Source organism: Amphiprion ocellaris, chromosome 19 (genome assembly GCF_022539595.1).
Source record: "Amphiprion ocellaris isolate individual 3 ecotype Okinawa chromosome 19, ASM2253959v1, whole genome shotgun sequence".
Lineage (NCBI taxonomy): Eukaryota > Metazoa > Chordata > Actinopteri > Pomacentridae > Amphiprion > Amphiprion ocellaris.
Genome location: NC_072784.1, coordinates 21,146,851 through 21,157,595, shown reverse-complemented (window position 1 = coordinate 21,157,595; position 10,745 = coordinate 21,146,851). Strand labels below are relative to the sequence as shown.

Below are 10,745 nucleotides of genomic sequence, written 5' to 3'. Positions count from 1 at the left end.
CTGTACTGTCTCCCTCTAAATATATAACATTTACCTGCTGCACACTTTAAGCACACGTAGCCATTCCTATTAGTGTTGTACACGAGCACAATGATTTAATTATTTCAGACATGATCTTTAAACTTTTTAGTGCTGCGACGACATAACGGACTTTAAGGCTAATATTTTAGCTAGTTTAACGTTACAACAATCATATTACATACAACAGATTAATAGCGAGTACATAGATATTAACTGAGCGTGTATGCCACGAACACAAACCATAAAAATCTCAATTCAGTCCCACAGACTGAATTGAGATTTTTATGGTTTTTGATGCGCGTTTGTAAGTTTCATAGTATGCTGGTATGTTTTAAAATGGGTATTGACGGAGGCTAGACCATTTTAATAAATGCAGTTCGCTGCTGTGACCACTAGAGGGCAACAACTCCCACCGGTTCCTGAGGTCAAATCAGACATAATATCATAGCAACGCAACCAGATAATACCTTAAAAATAAGACAATATAAAGAAAAGGCCAGTGTCTAACAGTTCGTGTATTTTTTTCGCCTTTCTTTTTTGGCTAACATTTAGTACAAGCATGACTGCAAATCATAAAGGATAACTATTATTATTTTAAACAAACTGTCTGTATTATTTCAACTGAAAAATATTGAGTTGTAATCTCTGCAACAACTAGAGAACAAAAGTAACGTAACATTTTCTCTTGTTTGTTTCTGAACAATGAACTGAGTTAAATGGGGTTAAGTAAGCTTTTTATTTTTTACTGTTATTTATTTATTTTTACTTTTTATTTGTTTTTTAAACCTGCAAAATGTAAGCATATTTCTACTGAATATCGGAAAGTAAGAAAAGTTTTGTGGATACAGAGGAAAAAGAAAAGATAAAAGAATATTTGGAGATGTATCCACAATGTCTGTAGTTCTGAATATATTGAATATACAACTGTTTTGAAATGGAAACAAACTTTTTTTTTAAGTGCTTTACAACAAACAGGTGAACTGTATTTGTAACACAAACTGGTGATTGTAACAGGTCTGTGTACGGATCTGGTAATTGGATTTTCCGTTCTGAAACGGGTATTGAAAAACAAAAAACGAGTGGTTATTTGATTTTCGTTTTAAAATACAAAAATTAAAATTGAAATACAAGGCGTTTTTCCGTTTCATGATCAAAAAGGGACATACGATTTTTAAAAAATGCTTTGATTTTCGTTTTATATTTAGAATAACAAGAAAGTAAAATCAGTAAAAGAAACGAAAAAAGGTCTGTTTTTTCATTTTCTGAGACCGGAAGTGGTCATCAGCAAGTGTGGAGCCAAACAGAGTACGGTGCATAGACTGTACATAAATTTTTTTCGTGAGTTTTCATGGTCAGAATGAGAGATCAGGTGGCCGATCTTAAAATAAATCAATATTGATTTTTTTATAGAGCGTTAAAGTTTTGCGAAGCCAGGGGGCGGGACTACTTGATTGACAGTCCGGTCTGGAATGATTGACAGGTTCTATGGAGGAGGCAGCAGAGACTCTGCTCTCCTCGTTTGGATTAATTCTGATATAGTAACTGTTGGTTTATTTATCGGTGGAGCAGCAGAACATTTTCCACAGACAGTTTTCCTGCCCGTTGGCTTGTTTTAACCAGTTTTCTACCTTCGGCTGATTCTACCAGCAGACACTGAAAGGACTCTGATAGTTCGGTAAGTAAATGTTTATTTTCGTATCGGTGCCGCTTTTAATGCACTTTATATGCAGCTTTAGTGTCAGATATAATGTGTGCCATGCACTCCAGATGTTGGTGGAGTTTGTTTCAGTGTGTGTTGACCAGAGAAGAAAGTTAGCATAGTAAATATTAGCTTTAATGTTAGCGATGCTAACCGAGCTAGCTGCTCAGTCCTAGCCTGATTAAAGCTAACGTAGCATCAAGCTAATGTGTTGAGTTTCATGTAAACAGCTGAAGTGTGTTGTGTTTCTGTAATGTGGTTCATTAAGTTCATAAAACTGTGGCTGGTTGACATTAATGTAATGTTCAGGAAACTTAAATGTGATTAAAACAGTAACGTTAATGTTCTAGTTGTCAGTAATCAGCTTTAATTTGACACTAAAACAGACTCTGATAGTTTTAAATGACATCAGTTTCATTAATTTGTTGAAAATTGTCTCATTTGTTGTTGTGATGTTGCTGCTGATTCATTAAAAGCAGGTGATCCGTGTTGAAGATACGTTTAGTTCTAGTATCAGAAGTACAAGAAGGAAAATGGAAGTTTAGTTCTGCTATGTCAAAGATTTCAGGAATAAAATAACTAAATGAGTCTTTATGCCTCAAACTTTATTTTTACAATAATGAAATAATCACAGATAATAAAAATATAAATAGCAGAGAAAACCTGAGAGAATAATTTCCTGAAAAGTCTGTGAAGGAAAAGCAGCTTTTTATCTTGAAAGATCAGAATCAGCTCCAACATCTGCATCTGACAGCATCAAGTCAACCAGAAAGAAAAGAAAAAAGAAAATGACTTCTTTCTGATCACATCTGTTCCGCTGCTCACAGTCTGCTGCTGCTCACATTCTTCACATTTATAGTCCACTTTTAAAAGTTCAGCAGACAGGTGCTCTGCTTTGGAGTGTGACGATGTCGTCGGTGATGTGGAGAGTGAAGTTTCCGTTTCACCCACAGCGTGCTTTAGGGCAGCCGGATCGGACTTGATGTTTGAAATACTGACCGACAGCTCAGATTTAACTGTCTGTAGTTCTGTTTTGATGAGTGTTAAACTTTCACTCAAAGCCAACAGGAGCTGGGTCTTTAAAATAACCGCCGTCTCGTTACAGAGTGAAAGTAGCAGTTCCTCCTGAAGGTCAGAGATTGCAGCATCTGAGGGCCTCTTCAAAAGAAGACGTAGTTGATGAAGGCGTTCTGGAGCAGGACCAGAAAGACCACGACCAAGCAGCCTTGAGATCTTAGGCAGCATCTCCCTCAGGTGGGTGTCAACGGTGTTCACGGTCAGGTCTGTGGTAATCCCGTCAAAAAACAAAACAGAAAAAAAATCTAGATTATAAATCAACATGTAACCAAAGCACTCTGTGTATAACGCCATGGTATAGGATATAGTTCAGAAAATGTCAAAGTATAGTATACTTTTCAAGAATAACATAGTATGGCCTGTAGTTCATAGTATAGCATGTCAGCAAAAAAACCCAACTGATTATTATGAGGTTTCAAAAAGTTCAAAATGATAGGATGTTGCCTAAAATTGTCATGTATGATATGTGGTTCAAAAAATGTCATAGTGCAGTATATTGTCAAAATAGTATGTTTTTCAAGAAAACACCAGAGTATATGTCGTCTAAAAAATGCCATAGAATAATATTTCATTGCACAAGTAAAAGTATAGTAATTTTTAAAACTGTTCTGATTCTTATATGTTGGTAAAAAAAACAAAAAAACTAAAACAAAATAAAACGTCATAGTAATATGTCAATTTAAAAAGCCTATAGTATAGTGTGTCGCCCAACAAACGTCATAGTATAGCATGTCGCTCTAAAAACATCATAGCATAGCATGTCGTTCTAAAAACGTCATAGTATAGCATGTCGCTCTACAAACGTCATAGTATAGCATGTCGTCCAAAAAACATCATGGTATAGCATGTTGCTCTAAAAACATTATAGTATAGCATGTCGCTCAAAAAACGTCATTGTATAGCCTTTGGTCCAAAAAACATAACAGCATAGCATGTCGTCCAAAAAAACATCATAGTATAACATGTCTCTTTAAAATTGTAACAGTATAGCATGTCGCTCAAAAAACGTCATGGTATAGCCTTTGGTCCAACAAATATCATAGTTTAGCATGTCACTCTGAAAACGTCATGGTATAGCATGTCGCCCAAAAAACGTCATAGTGTAGCATGTCGCTCTAAAAATGTCATAGTATAGCATGTTGCTGAACAAACGTCATTGTATAGCATGTCGTCCAAAAAAAGTCAACGTATAGCATGTCGCTCTAAAAACATCATTGTATAGCATGTCATCCAAAAAACGTCATCATATAGCCTTTGGTCCACAAAACATTGTTTTGTCCTGGCTGTCTGAAGTAGGTGAGGAGCAACACCAAAGCAGTCCAAGCACTGGTTTCCAGAGGGTTAGAAGTGTATTTATTTGAAAGAGGAAGTTTACAACAACACAACATGTGAGGGGGTTAAAAGCAAATGGGTGTTAGTAAAATAAAAATAAACAAACAGAACTAAAAGTGAACTTCATGTTGACATTGATGGGCATTCCAACCAGGAACAAAGTAAAAGATAATCAATACGAAAAAAAAACTCTTCCTGTTCACCTCTTAAAACCCCAAAACACACCACAGTAGCACCCTAAACTAAAACTACCAATGGGTTTCCTGTTTTTTTCTTTCTGAACAATTCAAAGGTCCCTCTCTATCTCCCCAGACATCCACCAACCACTGGACCACATCTCCAAAGTTCTGCCAGGCCAGCTCAGCTTCCCCTCAGAAGAAGTTCTGCCAGATGAAGGAGCCTTTTGAGAGGCAGCCGGCATCGTGATTGGACTGTACTTTGGTCTGTTCCAATCCAGCTTCAGCTCCAGAGACGGCAGGCAGGACGAGTCAACGGAGGCCGGGTGGACGAAGGCATGCAGCTGAGTACAATCCAGAAAACAACAGAGGAGGAGTGCAGCGGTACAATATACAATATACATCGTATATTGTACAAATAACAAGTCAAAGCAAAGAGACATACATTGTAGAATTGTAGTAATTGTGGGCTGACTGATTCACTGATTATCAGTATTTTATTTTTTACTGATTTACGGTAATAAATCCATTTAAAAATGGCGCTACTTTGGCTCTGAACCTTAATCTACCTGTGGTCACTCTGTCTTCTGGAGTGATTTGATTGGTTATACGTCACGAATAAAACTCCTTTAACTTAACATCTGTAAACAAAACAAAAACGTATCAACAAAGTTTTCTGTTAGAGTTTGTGTTCTTCTAAGTTTAACTCCAAGATTTTAAATACTTTCATTTACTGCAAATGAATATCGACTCCAAATGTCTCACTAATAATCATTATCAGCCTTAAAAACCCACAAAACACCCCTCTATACTCGACCACACTTAGTACAGTCCAGTTCCCCCTTCTATAAATCTGCTTGGAATCGTCCACTTCCTGTTTGTCAAAGTGCCCTTCTACCTGGACAGGATTTGTTGGAGCTCATGCAGCAAACATTTTGGGTAACTGCACTTTAATATGGATGGATGACACTGAATTAGAGTCTGTTTTAATGAGACTGAGTTAAGATGTGTAGCTCTGTCATTAAATAGGAAATTATTTCTCTGAATTCACAGAGAAAAGTCTGAAATGTTTGCTAGGTTAGCGTCCCACATGTTCTTTGGCTCAGCTAAAGCTAACTCTCTCCAACTTCTGGATCTCTTGAGTTGCTTGTTGTTAAAATATCTTGCTAGAGGTGCTGAAGCTCAGAAAGTCTGAGATGTTTGTTCAAAATAAGCTTATTCTTAAGTCTTATCTGAACTGTCCTCTTTTGTTTGAACTTTCCCTAAACTTAGGAGTTAATGACAGAGCAGCACATCCAGACTCAGTCTCATTTATGTAGAGATTAAACTTCAGTGTCATTCATTGATGTTAAAGTGCAGTTTTTCAAATGTTTGTTGCACATGCTCCCGACCAAACCAGTCCAGGTGGAAGACAATGTGAAGAGAAAGCTCCAGAGGATGAATATCACACATTTACGTTGGAAATAAATGTCCTTTAATTAGACATTGTCATGCAAATGATGTTCACATCTTTGAGTCTTTTGTTGATGTTTGTTTCTAAATGTTTTTTGACACTCGGCCCCAAAGATTAAAACCTTCTACGACTCACAAGCTGCAACAATTAACACATTATCAACTATCTTTCTGACTAAACTAAGATAAAAAGTGAAAAACTGCCTGATTCCTGCATCATGAATGTAAATCTTTTTGGTTTTTATGACAGTAAACTGAATATATTTGGGTTTGACATTTTATAAACCAAAACAAGAAATGAATTACTGGAGAAAAAAACAGATTAATGGTCAAAGAAAATGTGTTTTCCAACATATATGGCTGAATTACTCCAACATTACAAGATACATACAATTTGAATTCAATTTTATTTATATAACGCCAATTACAGGTCAAATTGTCTCAAGACACTTTATTTTTATATTTTTTGTCATATTTAAAATATGACAAAGTAAGAAATTTAAACCTTTTGACTAATCCAGTTTATTATTTGGTTTTTAAGAGATTAATCAACAACTAAAATAACTTTCTCCACTAAAACTAATAAACATGAGGTCAAATAGAAGGAACAGTTTTAAATACTGCAGTCCCACGATGACAAGAATAAAGTTTGTCAACAAAAACTAAATCTGCTGGTGGATTCCATTAAAGTCCTAATAAATGATAATAAAGTGTGATACTAAAGGTTTGTGGTGCTAAAAATTTCCAAGTAAAGATATCAAGTTGAACATCTGGATGGAGGTTGATAAAAGTTGACCTTCCTTCATTTCTCTGGAGCGACTCCATGGTTTTTATGGATGGTGGTTAAAGACCTGCTCTTCTAGTCGTCTTCCTTCTAGTCGCTGTAAAAAATCAGTCCATCCTGGGCGACTTCAACATCTCTTCATCACAACTTGTTCTGCCTCCGACCTCATGGAAACTCAAGAAACTCGGGAAAACCTGTGAAGACTCGAAGAACTCGTGGAGACTCGAAGAACTCGTCGGGCGGGGGAAGGTGTGGTGGGTGGTGGGGGGAGGTGGGGGAGTAGAGGGGGGAGGCCGCCACCCACCTCCCCACCTACTCTCCGCCCTGACTCCACCCAGACTCCGCCTTGGCTCTGCCCATGTGGTCACTTCAGGAACTACGATGCCAAAGGGACGACGAAATTATTTCTTTTTATCTGATCTGTAGCTCAGTGAGTTAAGGATTTGCCTATGGAGCTGCAGGTCGCTGGTTCAAGACCAGACACTTCTTAAATTTTTCTCAAAATCCTGACAAAGACAAAGAAAGAAAAGTGCCAGTGGCGGGTCTTGAACCTGTGACCTTCCACTTGGTAGTCCTCTTCTTATCCCCCTGAGCTACTCGCTCAGATACTGATTTTTCTTTTTTTTGCGCATTTATCATCTATTTTTTGTCGTTTTCGAGTTTTTTTTTAACTCGACTCTCCTCTCGACCGTTTTTCTCAGGAGGTTGGACTTCAGCCTTTGTGCTGGAGGGTGGAACCCTCAGTTCCAAGACTTTCCAAGCCTCCAGACCTCCCGAGTCCTCAGGACCTGAGCTTTCACACAGTCTGAGGGCTGAAATTTTATAAGTCCCACAGTAGTTCTCTGTTAGATTGAACCTTCAGACAGCCCAAGGACTGATATCTTCTAAGTTCCTGAGTAGTTCTCTGTTAGTTTGAACCTTCAGACAGTCTGAGGACTGAAGTTTTACAAGTTTCTCAGTACTTCTCTGTTAGTTTGAACTTTCTGGTTAACAGAAGCCTTAAAACTTGTGACCATGAGTCTTGATTTCACATTTAGACCATCCATCTGAGTTCTTCTCAGACCTTCACCTGTGGGTTTTTTAGAAATCCTCAACAAACTTTGATTCTCTTCACTGAACAGTAAAGTTTGTGGAGATCAGAAGGTAAGATTAGTTTGATCAATGCCTTCAACTACTAGTTGACTTTATCTGGAAAGCAGTTTTCTGAAATGAGTTCTTAGTAAATCTATCCACAATCAAACCAAGAACATAGAAAAGAGGAAACATTTGAAGAAACAACTTGATGTTTTCATTTCAGGCTAGAAAACACTTTCAGACCTTTATCTGTTTTTGCTCTTTTTGATCATTTTATTGTCTCTTCTGTTTAATTTGATCTTCTAAAGTCTAACTGGTGTCTTTTCAAATGTTTTGTCTTTAGTTTGATTCTTCTTAAATGTTGAGTTTTGCTCTTTTCTCACCTTTTATTCTTTTCTAATATCTGATTTGATTTCCAAATGTTTTGTCTTTTTAATGTTTAATTGTTTTTTCAAATGCTTTATCGGCTTGTTTGAAAAATTTCCTTTTCTTTCCCTGTGTTTAATCTTTTGATTAAATCTTTAAGGTTTTTCTTTTTAAATGTTTTACCACCTTTTAATGTTTAATTTTCTTTTTAAATGCTTCATTGTATTTTCTGTTTAATTCCTATTTAAAGTTTTATTCTCTTTAAGATTTAATTTTATAATTAAACATTTAATTTTTAATTCAATGTTTTGTCTTTTTAAAGGTTTAATAATCTAATTTAATGTTTTGTATTTTTTTAAAATGTTTATTATTCTTGTTTTATTTTATTTTTTAAATGTTTAATTATCTAAAATATTTCATCTTTAATGTTTCATATTTTTGTTTAAAAATTTTTGTTTAATTTCATAATTACATATTTTGTATCTTTTGTTTAATTATTTAATTAAATATTTTGTCTGTTTAATATAATTGTATTTAATGTTTAATTTTCTTTTAAAAAGTTTTGTTGTATTAAATGTTTTTTCCTTCGATTTAATCGTTTTTTTTTAAAATGTAGTTTATTTCTTAAATTTTTTTTTGGTCAAGATTTTAACCTCAACCTCAGAAATGAAACAAACCCTTAAATCACAATGAAAATACTTCTGTTGTCACAATCATGAGTTAGTCAATTATTCAGTTTATCAATTCAGCTTTATTTGTTTAGCACCTTTTACACAGATGACAAAACTAAACAAGCAAAGAGAAAAAACTATGCTAAAACTATGACTAAAACTCAACAACACTAAATTAAAAAAAAAAAAAATTATAAAAATTAACATCGTAATAAAATATGTTGTGTCCAGGGGATGGAGGAAGTTTATTGAAGTCTTCTTGGGCTCACATGGGAAATCATTTAAAATATAAACTTGATATTCAGTCTAAGGAAACTGCAGAGCGACAGAAGAACCAACAATATCTTCTGTTTTCTCCTTTAATGAGTCGACTCTTCTTGTGCTTTCAGACCAAAGAACTACAGACTCTTCACAACCTGCTCAAACTCTTGGTACAGGACCTCACCACACGGGTCAAGAAGGTTTCTGTCTCATTTCTACTCTGAAGCTCACCTTCTCCTGCTCAAACTGCTGACAAATGTTTCTGCTGCTCTAAAGCCTGCTCTCCAGAACTTCCTAAAAACTCTCAAAGTCTCTTCTGCTGCAGGTTGCTTTGTAGAATTGTTGCAGAAAACCTCACTGAACCACATGGAGGGGCCTCAAGATAGTCGTCCAAATGAAACCATACAAAAACCAACTAGCACAACCCAAACGCTAAAGTCTCCTGCAGCCTACCAGAGAACCTCTGAGAACAGAGAATCAGGACAGGAACTCTTACCTTCTGGACAACCAACCTTGGTTCCCAAACAAGAATACAGAATGTGTCTGACCAAAAACCTCTGAAGACTCACTACAGCCAAGATAAAGACACACCTCAGCTGCAGCAAATCCACTAATCACTGCACACATTAGCACCATGTGGTAACTGTGGCTAAAGAACCACATTTACCAAGACAACTATCCAGTACAAAGCCCTAAAACACACCAAGAAACACATTAAAGTCTATTTTACTGCTGGAAGCTGCAAGCCAATGCCTAAAGAACAAACTAAAGCAATGGAGCCAAACCCGGTTCAGTGGTGGAGAGAAACAGAGGAAATGTTTGGCTGCAGCCAAATAAAGCAGGAAGACACTGAGCTGCTCAGGTGTTCCTGATAACACCAAGCAGCCACCTGGACAGCCAATAGGAACACAGCTTACTGGAAGTCCAGAGGGTTGGATTAGTGAAGGAAATTTAATTTAAAGTTGAAGCAGAAAGTTAATAAAGAAAGTTGAAAACCACCTTCTGATACCTGAAATCTCTGAGTTTTCACACAAAGAACGCCTGAACATGTCAAACTGGTTCCATAGTAGAACCATCATTGTAAAAACGTCATAGTATGGTGTGTTGCTCAAAAAACATTAGGACCCGGCTGTCATGGGACAAACATGTAAGAAACATGAGAACAGAGAGAACCCAACCAGTAGGTCACAGTTTATCATCCCCCAGTCATCTCCTGAAGTCCATATGGTGAGAGACATCAGTATCTGGTTGTTCATTTACCAGAGGATGCTTATAATCATGCTGATGTGGTCTGTACTCTACAGTATTTTAGTGACTCAATAAATGCCTAAGTTGTTTTTTTAAAAATGCTTTTTAGTTTTTAATAAACATTTAACAGTCTCTATGTAATCAATAAATGGCCTTTGCCTATCTTAAGAAAAATTCACTCAGAACTGTGATATGTTAACAGTACTAAATAAATCAAATACATGCATACACACAAAAATAAGTTAATACATTAACTGTGTTAAGATAAGATTTAGATTTTTAAAAAAGTTGTTTATGTTTTTGCAGAATCCAGTATTGCTCACTGGTTGGTCATTAAATTTTGTTAGTTTGATTTCACTGTTTAAAATGATGCCACCTCTTTTCAGACAGAACCTGTGATCATAAAACAATACAGAACTTTTAGTTCCGTGTTAATAAAGCTTTACTTAAAGCTCTCATGTAGAAGTCCAACTTATTTTGGATCCTTGTGGAGAGTTTAATCTTAGAGTTTGTACAGCTGTTGAGTTTTTAGAGTCACATGGACTGTTTTGACATTTAATAACCGAGTCCTGAAATAAACTTAC

At 36.0% G+C, this 10,745-nt stretch overlaps 1 protein-coding gene and 1 long non-coding RNA gene across 4 annotated transcripts in view; both read left to right on the top strand.

The window, feature by feature from the left end:
- Positions 1-10,260, top strand: part of pbx4 (pre-B-cell leukemia transcription factor 4) — a 47,264-nt gene extending 37,004 nt beyond the window's left edge. For all 3 annotated transcript variants that reach the window (XM_055005058.1, XM_055005060.1, XM_035951759.2), the window contains one exon: positions 9,042-10,260. In XM_055005058.1, the coding sequence (XP_054861033.1) occupies positions 9,042-9,137 (96 nt within the window). In that variant the 3' untranslated portion in view covers positions 9,138-10,260. The remainder of the gene's footprint in view (positions 1-9,041) is intronic.
- LOC129347553 (uncharacterized) lies at positions 2,835-5,788 on the top strand. Its single transcript, XR_008599697.1, has 2 exons — positions 2,835-2,974; positions 4,442-5,788. It is a non-coding gene; the product is annotated as an uncharacterized LOC129347553 (long non-coding RNA).
- Positions 10,261-10,745: the final 485 nt, after the last annotated feature.